Source organism: Drosophila ficusphila, unplaced genomic scaffold (assembly GCF_018152265.1).
Source record: "Drosophila ficusphila isolate 14025-0441.05 unplaced genomic scaffold, ASM1815226v1 contig_127, whole genome shotgun sequence".
Taxonomy (NCBI): Eukaryota; Metazoa; Arthropoda; class Insecta; order Diptera; family Drosophilidae; genus Drosophila; species Drosophila ficusphila.
This window is the reverse complement of record NW_025064016.1, coordinates 2902331-2916590: the sequence shown is the minus strand read 5'-3', so window position 1 is coordinate 2916590 and position 14260 is coordinate 2902331. Positions and strand designations below refer to the sequence as shown.

General features: G+C 40.0%; 1 protein-coding gene across 14 annotated transcripts in view; it reads right to left on the bottom strand.

Annotated features, from left to right (window-relative positions):
- LOC108100355 (neural-cadherin) overlaps positions 1 to 14260 on the bottom strand; it is a 131364-nt gene that overhangs the window by 68885 nt on the left and 48219 nt on the right. For all 14 annotated transcript variants that reach the window (XM_043209475.1, XM_043209476.1, XM_043209474.1 and 11 more), the window contains exon 3: positions 458 to 908. In XM_043209475.1, coding sequence (XP_043065410.1) covers positions 458 to 908 — 451 coding nt within the window. The remainder of the gene's footprint in view (positions 1 to 457; positions 909 to 14260) is intronic.

Sequence of the window (14260 nt, the reverse complement as noted above, 5' to 3'; positions counted from 1 at the left end):
GAAATTTGCTTGCATATTTTATGTCCATCCACAGGCCACTTGTGTGTCTGTATGTATGTATATGTATGCCTTTTGCCTTTTGACAGTTGTTTTCCCATCGGAATTTCAATGAGGACAAGCACACACAGTGCAGGATAAACACACACGCACACACACACATGGCCGCCGTCTAGCTCACATTGTTATGCATAACTTTTATTGGCAGCCCCTTAAAATTTGCATACACTCGGGAAAAATCGCTGATGTGAAGTTATGATTGTCGATCTTGAATTTTGATGGGTGTCGATAAAATATATTTACCGAATGTTGACATGGTTGAAATAGTTCATAATTTTAACTTCTTATAAAGTCTTACAACATTTCCAAGTATTAATAAAGATTTTTTTGAGTGTTCTAATTAAGCATTCTTTTGGAGGGACCTTTGGTGTGTTTTCTTTTCGATTTTGTTTTGACTTACTCTGAGTCCTTCTTCTGGTTTTCTGGAATCTCGGCTTCATAGCTGGGCATATAGAACTGCGGGGCTCGTTTGCCTCCCACGATTGACAGTCGCTCCTCCGGAGTGCTTTGGAACCTGCGGTCGTCGACCTTTCCGTTCTGATCCTCCGCCTTCACGTACAGGACGTACTCCATGTCGAGCTGGAAGAGATCCGTTCCCCTGGTTCGCACCACTCCAGATCGCTCGTCCACCTCAAAACGACCACCAGTTCGATCGCGAACGATGAAGTAATGGATATTGTGATCCGTGTCGGGATCTCTGGCTTGGAGGGTGAAAACCGGAGTGTTGGGCGGTGCATTCAGTTGCACCACCGCCTGCATGGGCAGGGGACGGTTGATGAAGTACGGCGGCTCGTCGTTCACGTCCTTCACCAGGATTATTACACGCTGGTTGTCCGTATACTTGATGCCAGCTAAAACACAGAAAATGCAGATGGGAAGCATGAGAAATTTTTGTTTTCCTTGTCGGTTTGTTTGTATTTTGGCTTTTTCGGTCGGTTTGTCGAAACTTTTGCCTTTTGTTATTACAACTAATGGACGGTGGTTTGGGTTATACAAGAGAGGGAGCCCCCTTTGTAATTTAAGGCTCTCGGATTTCAGTTAAGCCATTGAAATGCAATCAGCCGGAAAAACAGTCTGAAAGCAAGGCCAACGTCTAGCACAAAATACATTCTTGTTAACAGCACAAAAAATTGATAAAAATAAATTACTGTAGATGATAAAGTTCAAAACTAGTTTCACTTTTATACAATTATCAAAGTATTTATTATCCCCCTAAATCCCTTAAATGCTTTTAAAATATTTACAATTATTTAATCCTCTATCTTCTTAATATCCCACAATCCCTTCTTAGTTCAATAAGTAATTGGTTTTCTAAATTATTTATTTGCGTTCATTCTATGTGTTTAGTTGACTCAACACTTTTCTGGTATTGAACCTCCTTAAATTATTTAATATTCCTTTAAGCTAACAAAATGCCCCAACTTATAATTCCCTCTAAACATGCACACCAAAAATGGTTAACTTAAAAGAAATCAATAAAAGGCCGAGGAAAGAGAAAGGTAAAAAAGAAATGCAGGGGTCGCATTTGTTCCTTTTCTACCTTTGCAAAAAAATGTCTGCACCGGAAAATTCCAATCATGTTGTTGGGCTCCTCCTTTTTTTTTTTTTTTTTTTTGTATTTTCGTTGGTTGGGGCAAACAAGAAGCGGCAAACGAGGGGAACCCCAAGCTGACGGACGCTTATTAGAGGCGTGTGTATTTTTTTTTTTGCGGAAAAAGGGGAAAATGTCGGTGGTGGAAGGTCGGTTGAAGTAGCGGGCAAATAAAGCAGACGATTTACCGGCCCCCGCAAACAACACAAAGAAATTCGAGCGCCATATAAAAAAAGGGGGGAGCCGGGGAAAAAATACGAAGAAAATAGAAGAGAGAAAGAAATGAACCAAAATGGGGGTGAAGCATGTGTAATTTCTCAAGAGCAGCAAAGTGAATTGTAAACAGGTAGCAGAGGCTAACCCTTAACCCGTGTAAGCAAATATTGCAATTGAAACAAAGACGCAACGCGGCGGAGAGTTTGCCAAAAAAAAGGTGGAAATAAGCAGCATTTTCGCTCAACAGATTGCACGGAAAATGCAAGAAAAAAGCTGTGTGCCAAGCGCATAAAGAAAATACCATGGAATCGGATGGAAAAGTGGGAGTAGGTGGTGGGGTAGTAAATTTTCTGAGGCATAACTTGGCAGAGTTATTTGCTGATTCTTGCCAACTTTTGTTATTTCCCTGCCAGCTTGGCATTGTAACGCTTTTCTATGGCTTATTGTACTAGTGCCAAGCAGGTAAAAAATCGCAAAAAAAAAATATTACCACTTTCTATACACATATATAACTTGAAATTTAAATAATACGAAGCGAGTTTCATTGTTATGGCTGTGTGTGAGCGGTACTAATGTGCAATGGGTTTTCTTCTCGGGGAAAAGGCAGCAGCCAACATGGCGGATTTCCGTGGCGACAATGCACACGATGGGTTGGAAAATGGTCGGTGGAAAGCGGGCGAAGCGCCTTTTGTATTCAAGCGGTGGAATAGTGTGTGTATAGTGGGATTAAAATACGAAGAGCGAGATTTTCATTATGTTGGGTGCTACAGCAAGCATGAATAAATGTGATTTGTGATTAAGTTTTTAATGGAAAAACGCTGCAGCAGTGTGCGCTATTCCAAGAATTTCTAATAATAGTTTGGGATAAAAATGAGGAAAAATAAAAGGTCAGATGAATGTAAGTACAACCAGCTTTAACTAGTGTCAACTAGTTTTAAATATGTCTTCATAAAATATAAAGAAACTTAAGCAGCGTAAGGCATCAGGACTTTCTAGCTTATCGTTATATCAAGCACTATATGCAACACACTTTTAATGAAGCACCATACAATTTACACCCGGAAAATGCAGCAATAATGAGCCATCATCTTCGCCACTTAGCCTGCGCACATTCGTTTCAATTTAATGAAACTTCTCGGCCCATCTTGGCCCGCTTTTCAGCACACCCCTAAACCACTTTCAGTGCCTTCCCCATAGATATACTATATATACATATATAGGTATACATATAAGTATGTGTCTGTGGGTGAAGCCTTTTTCTTATCAAAAACGCCATTTTCCCGCACATATGCACATTAAGTGACTGTGACACGCGATGCGAACTGAGGAGAGATCCTTGAGGAGTCAAAACCTCGCAGCTACTATAATACTCGTAATCACTGCCAAGGGATGCCTTATTCCCCCTCTCCGATAACTCCCCTCGGAGTCTTGGCCCATTGTCATCATAAGCTAGCCAAGGGGATGCAGTGGCAGAGGGGTGGGATTTAAGGGGGGTCGGGATGCATCCAGAAAGGGGAAGTGGTTAAGGGGGGCACACAGAGGTTAGCACTAAATGAAACGCCCGAAAGCAGACGGCGAAGATTTTGTACCGGCTTTGTCTCCATTCCCGTTTGCATTGCACTTCAGACGCGCTTCGAGACTACAATGGAAAAACGGTGGAGAAATGGAGGAAAAGAAACTCAGGAAAACAGTAAGGAATAACAAGCGTGAAGCAGGAGAGTTCTAAATACCCTCACCAAAAAAAATTATATAAAATATTTAATAAATTGAATTTGCTGTGGTAGCATCTAGGTACCAAATATTAAGATTAAGGTTATTTATAAAATAAATTCATAAACAAACAGATTTATTTTTTTACGTCAATAAATGTGGCTTTTTATATAATTTATAACATCTTTGCTCAAATTAATAGAGTACTGAACACGTTTCCACTTTTGAGGGTAGAAAAACAAGAGTGAGCTACGGTTAAAGTTTCCCAAAACTGAAAACTGCTGCGGTTGCAACAAAAGCTGCCTCTTCCTCTCCTTATCTCTCTCCATTTTCACAAAGTGCAGAAACAAAACAAAAGTCCAGAAGAAAAAGTGCGAGACTGTCGTCGTGGATAGAACAAACAAAGCTGCTTATTGTTTCAATGGATTAAGTGGATGGCAGCCAAAGTGGAAGAAGCTGCACTGAGCGAAAAAAGTGGGCGTTTGGGGAGCCCAAGCGAAAGAGAAAGGGATAAAAGTTAAAAGGATGCGGCGAAGGCAGCTCATCACAGCTCAGACGATTTTCAGGGGATGCGGCTGAGCGTCTGTGGTGCCATCTTCAAGTGGGTGCCAGCTTGAACTTTTCCAAGTTTTCCCCCTTGTTCCACCCCAGAAAACCACCCATGTAAGTCCCCTTTCACCACGTTTCAAACAGCGGAAGTAAACGAATCTCGGTCTGAGTGAGATGCGCGAATAAAAATTGAATTTGTTGGGAAATTGGCATGTGAAACTTGTGCTACGTGCCGTATTAATGTCACTTTTCCCTATATAAACACAATTTGTCGGGTTACAGTTCGAAAAATTACTATTAAACGATTATGTGTCAAAGAGAATGTGGGTGGTAAAAGTAATAGCTTCAAAACATATTTTTTCGCGCAAAAAATTATGAAAACATCAAAACATCTTATCGACCGCTTGAAAAGTGTTCGCAATTTTTCACCACAATTTAACGGCAACTTAGCGTTTATGACTTTGGTTGGGGGACCGTGTCCTTTCGACTTTCCCGAAACTCCCAAAAGCTGAACAATTTGCACCCTCCGCGTTTTTCGACATAATCAAGAGGGTCAAAATGCGGTTCAGTTCGGTTCGGTTCGTGGCTCTCGGCTTGATTAAAATGCAGTCAAGTTGAAACTTTATTCTTCGCCTCGAGATCCAGGTAAGCGAACTCCAAATGAATTTCTTGATTTTCCGCTGCGGTTTCAATGGAAAAACTTGCGAGGGCGAAGGCGAAGGTCTTCGGTAAATACGTGCAGGAAATACAAGTACAATGTAGAGCAGCAGTTTTCCCCGAAATATTTTTATGGCTGCTGTAATAATTTTCCTTATGCAGGGGCGAGAGTTTTCTCTCTTTTTTACGACCATCCTTTTGCCGTGGACTTAATGAAGCTGTTAACAATGGATTCTGGGGCTTCCAAGCAAGAAAGTAGAAAAAGCCATCGGCAAATATTGAGCATACGTATTGACTGAAGCTAATTCGGATTGGAGTCTTTTTCGGGCGCTGCCATGATTGCATTGGAGAAAAGTGGCAAAGATCCGAGGAAACGGAAACAGGAGCGAGAATAATCGAATCGGAGGGCTTGGGCAAACTCAAGGGATTCTGGGACCCACTGCAACTGATGGAAAGCAAGTTGAAGTTGAGGAAATGAATCAAGAGGAAAACTTTGCCAAATAATGAACTACAAAGGGATTTTTCTTTTCTACTTCTTGATGAATCGTTTTCGGTAAATAACCATTTATCTGGCAAGGGAAGGTGAAGTAGGAGGAAGAAATTTAATATTTCTGTTGGTTATTTCGTAAGGTAAATTGTTCTCAAAAGGAAAAGAAATGTTTTATGGAAAAAAAGTTTTTGAGATAGAACTTGTAGAGAGAAATATTATAAATAGAATATTACAATTCTGTATTGTTGCGCTTTATTTCATAAAAATGCATTCTCTACATCTGGAAACCAGTTTCCGTTTCACGATTAATGAACACATTTGCATGCATTAAAATTTGTCACTGCAAGATGCAGCCAAGAAATTCAACTTTTGGCGTGTGTATCCACGAGATGCTGTCACAGCGGGGAGTCCTCAATTTGAGATGTCATTATTGAGTCACTTAACAGCCACGCAAATGAGTTAACACCTGGACAGGTGGTGCGAGGCATGCAACTGCAGCTTGGTGAAGAATCCAAGGTGCGACAACGAGTTTGCCTGCCGCACTGGAGGATGAAAGCTCGAGGGGAAAACTGCCTGCTTTCGAATGCAAAGATATGCAAGACTGCAGAAAATGGGTAAGAAACATATAAAAAAAAAAGGAGGAGAGGACCCCGCCTGCGGCTCTTTATCTGCCTTGCCTCGTTGCAGACAACAAATTGGCAGTTGAAGATAAAGATAATGTTATGACTTCTGTTGCCACCGAACGTAAAAAGTCGCACTTTATCAGGTGTCATATTTCCCGCGCTGCTTCTGATAAATAAACTTGGCAATTTAAAAACCCGGTCTAATGTTGACACATAAAACTGGGGGGACACCATTTGACAGGCTTAGGCGAAGACACATGGCCCATCCGCGCTTTTCGCCGCCCGACGCAGACACTTTAATTGCCAATTCCAGCGAAGAAGAAGGACGGGCAGAAAAATATTACCAACATTAATAAATTAATTTGCACGCACTGGCAAAGAGGGCGAGAGATGAGAGCTGCGACTCAATTAAAATGTTCGTAATCAACTGGGGATTGCGAGGGATATATGAAATGAGAAAAATATACTACCCAAAAGTATGATGTAGGCCAAGAGTATGGTTTTCTTTTAGGGGAAAATCGTTGGCAAATACTGTGTTGTTATAATTATTACGCCCATTAAAGATTACTGTTTTATTAATTACTTTTTACCATAGATTTGGCATTTTAATTACAGGTCAACTTTGACTAAACAACCTTATATAAATGTGTTCATAATATAGAGTACGGTTCACTTTCAATTTTTTTAAATTATACCAAAAAATCAACTTAACTTTCAATTATCTTTTCTCCTCTAGAAAATCCCCCCTGGGAGTCACCATAAATCTGGTTGTCTTAAAGCTAATCAAACCTGATAAGAAACCACCCGCACTGCGCTTTCAACCACTCCGCGTTCCACCTGTCTATTCACCATTCTTCTCACCTAGACTCTTTTTTGCATACACAAACACACTCACTCACTGAAGCCCGGGCAAATGAAGTGAAATTGCGCACATGGCGGACATTAAGCGAAAATTAATGAAATTTTCCGATGGCGCCTCGCCTCCAGTATAGACGCAGTTTAGCCGAGCTTTATCACCGGGCTGGCTGGCTGGCTGGCTGACTGCTCTGCGAGTTCCCGGGAGCCGGAGCCTCATCCTCATCCTTGTCCTCATCCAATCCGTTGTTATCCGGGGGCTGTCGTGAGCTTGATTGAGTTTGATGGCGATTGTGCTGCGCCAACTGCGCTGCCTTGATTGCAATTTTAGCCATGATGTTACCCACCGCTCCGATGGCCAAAGGCGGCCCGACACGCCCCCTTGCATACAAATCAGGCGAAGGAGGTTGCGGGTTGGAGTTCAGAGGTCGGGGAAGTGGAGGTGGCACGTTCGAGGTTGGAACCATCTCAGGTGGCAGTCAGTCATTTAAGGCCTGTGGCAGTGGCACGAGACATTAGTTTTTGCCGCCTCCTGCTCGGCTCCTTTTTCCCTGCCGTAGGTAAAGCACAGGACTTTGGCTTTTGATTGATGAGCAAGCCGAGCTGAAGTTGACTTTAAGTTTCCAACATAAATTTCACTTTAGTTTTAGCAGTCAGCTGCCAACTGAGTGACATAGAAATGCACTGAACTGTGGCCACCGACGATAAAATTATGTGCGGTGCACGGGCAGAAAATATAAGGAGGCAAAATGAATTTTCGCAACGTACATTTTATTTTTAATTGAACATACATAAATTCAAGAGTACTAGTATACAAATTATAATACATTACAAAGTTAAAACCATAAAATAAAATGAAACCATAAATTCAAATTTTGAACAAACAAATATGTATATATTACCAAAACTGTACATATTTTCGACCAGTACTCGATAGTTCTCCCCTGCAAGCGGTACATGAAAAATATTTTCCCTTCGATTTCATTGATTTGATTCTTGTCAGTCCCCAGTGGTGCATAAATCAAACACTCCACGCCACTTCATTAGGGCTGGCCCCCACCAACCCACCACCCCTAAGGGAAATTTCAACCCTGGAAAAATTATAGTTTGGCTCATAACCATTACCGCATTTAATATGCATTTTTATGAGCGTTACTTTCCAATAATAATAAGCAGCAGTAGAATCGGCAGCTATAAGGAATAATGTATCCCCACACACACACACACACACACACACACACACACACCCACACACACAAACACGCAAAAGAGAAAACACCCACAGATAAGGAGAGCGCACAAAAGTATGCTATGAAAACCGTAATCATAATCGTAAAGCTTAGCATATATATATTCGGGATCCGCTGATTTGTGTCTCGCATGTGCGGCATACAAAAAAGAAAATAGAACGGAAATCTCTGCCAGTAACGACCACATGTCAATACAGCCTGAAATCGAGCCAGTGGAAATTGCTCAAATTAAATGCAAATACCGAAAAATATTTAAACGTTTCAGCGCATTAAGCTATGTAAATTGTTGTCGTTGCTGATGTCCGGGGACTGACACGCACTTTCCATTCAATAAAATTGCAACCACACAATGGCACATCAATTCACACAGACTCTCGCAGTAAAGTGGGCGTGGTGAAGGGATGGTTGGGGGGTTGGCAAGTGTCCAGATCAGGCAACAACATCTGGCATGGTGTCATTAAAGGCCAGCCCAAATGACCCACCGAAAGCAGAGCGACTGCCAAAGGGATTGGCAGTGTACATTGGTTTATGGTAAAAACAGGAGAATGCTGCATTTTCTGTTTCCTTGTGATTTTCCTGACATGAATTCCATGATATTTATAATCATTGATATAATAGGTTTTAGTAAAATAACAGTCTTCAAAATTAGTAAACCAAATACAATTTGTCCATAATAAATTTATCAAATGTCAGTATTTTAAAAAGAAAATGTGTTTCGAACTTAATTACTCTTTTTATGTTCTTGTTCTTGTTGATGTTCTTTTAAATGGATTTCCATCCAATTCACTTGCCACACACAGAGTATCAACAATGTCGAGCGTTAAATGGATGGCAGTGGACAAGCTCTACAAGCGCAAGCATTTTGCATTTTAATGAGTAAACACAGTGGCGGGTACAAGGGTTCAAGAGGGGGTTAACTAAGGGGCTCGGTCGCCCCATGGCGATGGAGGCAGGATCGCTGGTGTGAATACCGCAACGCTGCATATGCAAAGTGTGATTGGTCCCGGCCAAAAAGAAAAGGGAAATACACCAAGAACACAAAAAACATGTAGCCAACCTCCATTTTCCCCACTTTTCCACTTTCAGTATGCATTTCTGGTGGGTTTGCTCCGGTTTTTTGGAACGGCTGGCCATCTGGGGAGTTTAGAGGACTACGATTTCCCGCGAACAATTTGTATTTGCAATGTGAAAACAAAATGGCCACCGAACATGGCCAATCCGCAGGACTTTTTTGCCTTCTCCGCCCTTGGAACACCTGCTGTTTGATTTGTGTTTTTCTCACTCAAAAAATAGTCGCTGGTTTTGCTGTTTTCGTTTTCATCAAATAGCCAATGCGGTTAACAGTGAAAAACCGTGTGCTAAATATGCTTTTCAGTTGTTTTCCACAGCTCTTATTTAAGTCATACGAATTTCTCTGCAAAAAACGGGCCGGGGAGCATTATTTATTTCGCTTGGGCAAACAAATGTTTATTGATTTAGCGCAGTGAAAGTTTGTTTTGCGATTTTCAATTGGATAAACTATCAGTGCAAAAAGAAATCAGCGATGCGACCGGAAGGAAAGGTATTTAAGCTATTTGGGAATTGTTAAAATACAAAACCTAAAAGAATTTAAAAAGTAAATTCCCGGCTTATGACAAACTTATTTAATATATCCCGTAATTTGATTACAAAATGTATGAACTATGAAAAATGTGATAAAAAAGCGGTTTACTCAACCATACGCCAAATTAATAATTAATTTTAATGCAATTTAATGTTACGTTATGCAAAATTTTAATGTGACAAATACCGGTGGCTTCGACAACGGCCAAAGCATGTGTTTAAAAACATGTTAATTATTTATATATTTAAGTCTGACATTCGACGCGTTCGCTGCGTTTGGCTAATTTGGTTTAGCCGTTCTGAAGCCATAATCAAATTCAATGACATGTGAAATTTTCACGGATCACTTGACGCCAACGTCGAACATTTTGGCCCACTCGAGTGTGAAGATTTTGTGCGTTAACTTTTCATCAGCATTGAGCGATTATTATTGCGGATAACAACTCCATCGCTCTTGGGTCTGCTAATTGGACCGTGACGTGTGTGCTTACAACGCCCACAAAAACACAAATCACAGACTGTGAACTGTGTGATAAATAACTGCCGCAAGAAACCGTCAACTCTGGGTTTCCACAGGCCAATTGTACTCGTATATTACCAACAACTCCGAGTTCAGCAGTATACTCGAATGTATATCGCTGCCTCGTTTTCCCGTTTTTGCAATGCAAATCGAGTTTGCTGCCACGCACAGAATTGAGAATGGAGTCCACGGGCTCTGTACTCCGTACTACAAACTCGTGCGCTTACGTGTACGGATACGGGTTCCTTTTCGCCGAGCTGTGGTATATTGTAATAAACGCAATTTGTATCATGAATTATTACTGCGGCGAACTGGCCAAACGGATGTGCGGGCTCGACTCAGCAAAACCGAATGGAAAAGTGAAGTTCAGAGGGATTTGGGGAAAGAAGTCAACTGCAGATACTCTGTTTCAAAAACACTACCTACTCGCATATACTTACGAATGCAGCTTAAACAACTTGATTCTGAAACTTAAGATACCTTTTATGAAAAAATTTTCTTGAAACTTCAACCATTTTACGCAAATCGTATTGAGATCTAAATCTAATTGCTCAGCAAACAACGTTAGTTTAAACAAACTTGATATAAATTTTATGGAATTGGCAATTTTTAATAAACAGAAAAACGAACTAAAATGTGCCAACAGAAACCCCCAGAGCTGCCTGTGAAATTAACTTTCAGCATTCAATTTGCCTCAGCACTCTTGCCAAAATAATTCCCTAATAAAAGCAGACATGCAGTCAATTTTTTTCGAAAAAGCATCAAACAAATTGCGCTTCCTTAAAATTATAGAAATAGTTGAAAACTAAGCCAATCTGAGAAGATTGAAGCAAAAACTTTCGCCAACTCTTGGCACAGCTTAAAGTTGATTTTATGAATTCAAGTCAATAATCCCCCAGGGTTGTCCAACAACAAAGTCACAGCTCAGCAAATTTTTCGGCGTTGTCAAACATTTGTGCTCAAGTTTTCCTATAAAGTATCTATATGCTTTTATATACGTATATAAATCTTTCTTTATCGGAGGGTGGCTTCTTGGCTTCCCGGCTTGTTTACTTTTGTGCTTTTTCGCAGCCGTCGTCTCTGTTTACTTCGTACTTATTATTCCATTTGTCGTTTAGTTTTCTAAGAGCGCTTCTTCCTGTTTTGACTGCCCAAATGGGCCGCCATTACTTATCCCTTGGACGCCATTATAGTTTTGTGTGTATGTGTGTTTCTTATTGCAGTCGCAGTCGCCAAAAAACTAAACACACAAAGCAAACAAAATATGCCGTGCTCGGATATTTTTTGGACGCAGTGCGCCATCCATCCTGCCGAAATTTTCCATTTTCCCATCCGTCTGCCGCCATGGCAACACGGTCGCAATAGACGCCATTTTGTTGCCACATCTCTTGGTGGAAATCTGTATCTGTATCCGTGTTCGTGTGAGGATGGCCGTGCTCCTTGGCTCTATGTGCAGCCTGCCTTTAGGCGTTCCGGACTCTGTGTCTGCCTTTCGTTCCCTGTCTGTTTCAGTTTCAGTTTGAGTTTGAGTTTCTGATTCTGATTCGCATTCACATTCACATTCACATTCGGATTCGGATTCAGTTCCTCTTCCTGTCTCTGGTCATGGCCATTTATTTCGATTGCCCTGGCCCTGTTCCTGTCACTTGTCTACTCCGATTATTCGGTTACTCGAAACTTTTCTTTTTCCCCATTCGCGACAGTTTGTCGTTTATTGAACCTTTGCCATGAAAAAATAAGTGAAAAACGGTACAGGAGTGCTGCAAAAGTGTTAAAATATCTAATCGCTTTATCTTGTTTTACAAGCGTTGAAGTGTCAAAAACATTCATAGTTAATTGAAAGAATAAGTAATAGAGCAACAAAATTGAAAATTTTACCAAATTAAGACTGGCATTCATTTGAAGAAAAAAAATGGCAAGTGAATAAATTGAGTGCATATTCCAAAAAAATACATTCAACTTTATTCCACTCGACATTAAAATCGCGCTTGGACTTTTGAGTGGCACTTGATAAATAAATTACTATCACTTTGAAGAGATATTAAAAATAAATCGTACAGATTACCATTCATACAAACATCGTTTTTGATTCATTGTGCTTAGCACATTTAACTGGTTTGCATTCAAAAACCATTCATATTGAATAAATGACTATTCCGTATTTGAGTAAGCTTTTCATTCCATATCCATATTGTAATTAAAACTAGCAAATAGTTTCCTGAATTGATTTTGATTCGCTTGATTATTTGTCGAACGGTTAAATTATTTTCATTAATTTTTCATGTTGAATTAAGTTTATGGCAAACCAAAAGGTCAAGCTCTTGTGGCTAAAATTTTGAACTTAAAGTTCACAATAGACAGAAAAGCCCATTCTAATTAGAATGGGCAACCAACTAAAACTATGATAGTAGTGCGTTTTTTATTTAACCCGAAAAATCGCGTAGGGAAGATTGGATTAACCCACCAGAATATTCTGAATTTGAAGTGACATTAACTCGAAACCTGATAAAAATTCGTCCTACTTGACTGTCACATTGAAAAATCCTAGCCAAGCATCCTGCATCGACCATAGAAAATTTATGTAGCGAAACTTTTTTCAACATTTTCTCCTCCACTTTCTTTTTAACCTCCCTCGTCGGCACTTGGAATTTAGGCCAAAACACTCTTGAAGCTTGCAACATGGCGCAGATGTGGGTTGTAAGTTTACAATTTTCGAGAAATGCAGAGTCGTGTAAAATTAACGAAATGTGACATAACTGATTTTGGTTGCTAACTTTTTTTTTAAGGAACAAAGTTTCTGCAAGCTTTGTATCAGTTTCTTACCACCAAAGATTTTTTTTCCAAAAAATTTATTTTTAAAGAAAAATCTTATTAATCTCCTAGTACGCATGGATAAATGTTCTTTCTATAAACTTTAAAGTAAGGCTACATTCGACAGTTAATATCCTGACTAGTTCCTTCCTCTCATGATATTTTTGACATAATTGACGCAAAGTGCAGGTTCATAATTAATATTAAAATTAAATCGGAACAAAGCGTATGCATAAATGATTCGCCGTACAGTTGCCGTCAGTTGCCGTAAACCTAATTTAAATAATTTCCATTACGGGCATAGTTTGCCGTAGACTGTGCCTTTTCGCACTGCTCTGTGAAAGCCCATACTTGCATATAAAACATGAAATTAATGCTTAATTAAGCAAGTTTTCATCTCCGCACATACATTATGTGTGTGTATGTATCTTAACTCGATTATTTCTCATAAGAAGAGGGCACTAAGAAATTTTCCTCGCCATAAACTTAAATTTTGATTTTCATAATTTATACGCAAGCTCAGCCTGAGGGTATGCTACAATTTGCGCAGCGTTTTCCCAGGGTTGCTTTACCTTAGAGTTGCCATCTTGACGTTGCATGCTCGCATTTGCTTTATGGCGGCCAAATGGAGTTTATGACCCAAAGCTGTGTAAAGTTTTTATATGGGGAAAAGTGCAGGTTTGACATCGGCACAAAAGTTTTTATCGCAATAAAAGTTGACAATTGCAAAAGCAGAGGGGTCGAACGTCAGGTGAAGTATCTTTATTGTAGTTTTTGCAAAATTGCACCTGAGACTTTTTGTATAAATATATAATTGTAGTATGGAGTTTTCTTTGGTAATTAACCCTTTTTCCTTATTTTCTATAGAGATCTGTGAAGCCTTGAATAAATATTATTTGCACAACTTTTCTGTTTTCCTTAGATCCCTTTTGTTTTTGCTAGCTTAATTGCAAATTTCCATTCTCCTCCCTGCATGCAACTTTTCATTTTTCATGCGGTGCATAAATTTCATGGCTTTTCCCTTTTACCGCATTTTTCTTGTTCGTGTATGTGGCGAAATGTCAAAGCCTTCTACCCTTTGACCTCACCAGCCCTCGTCCTTTGGGGAGCTATTCCAATGCAAAAAGGACTGCATACATTTTTCGGCAAAACAATGCGCTTGGAAATTTCTAAAACAAACACACACGTTGGTCCCCTCTCTTTCTATTTGGCTATGACCCTCTCTTTCACTGCTACCACGTCAAATCGTGCGTAGTTATTCAGAAAGGGTTCCAAAACTCATTTTGGTTTCTTTGGTCTTTTTGGGGTGAGATAAGGAGCATTCTAATT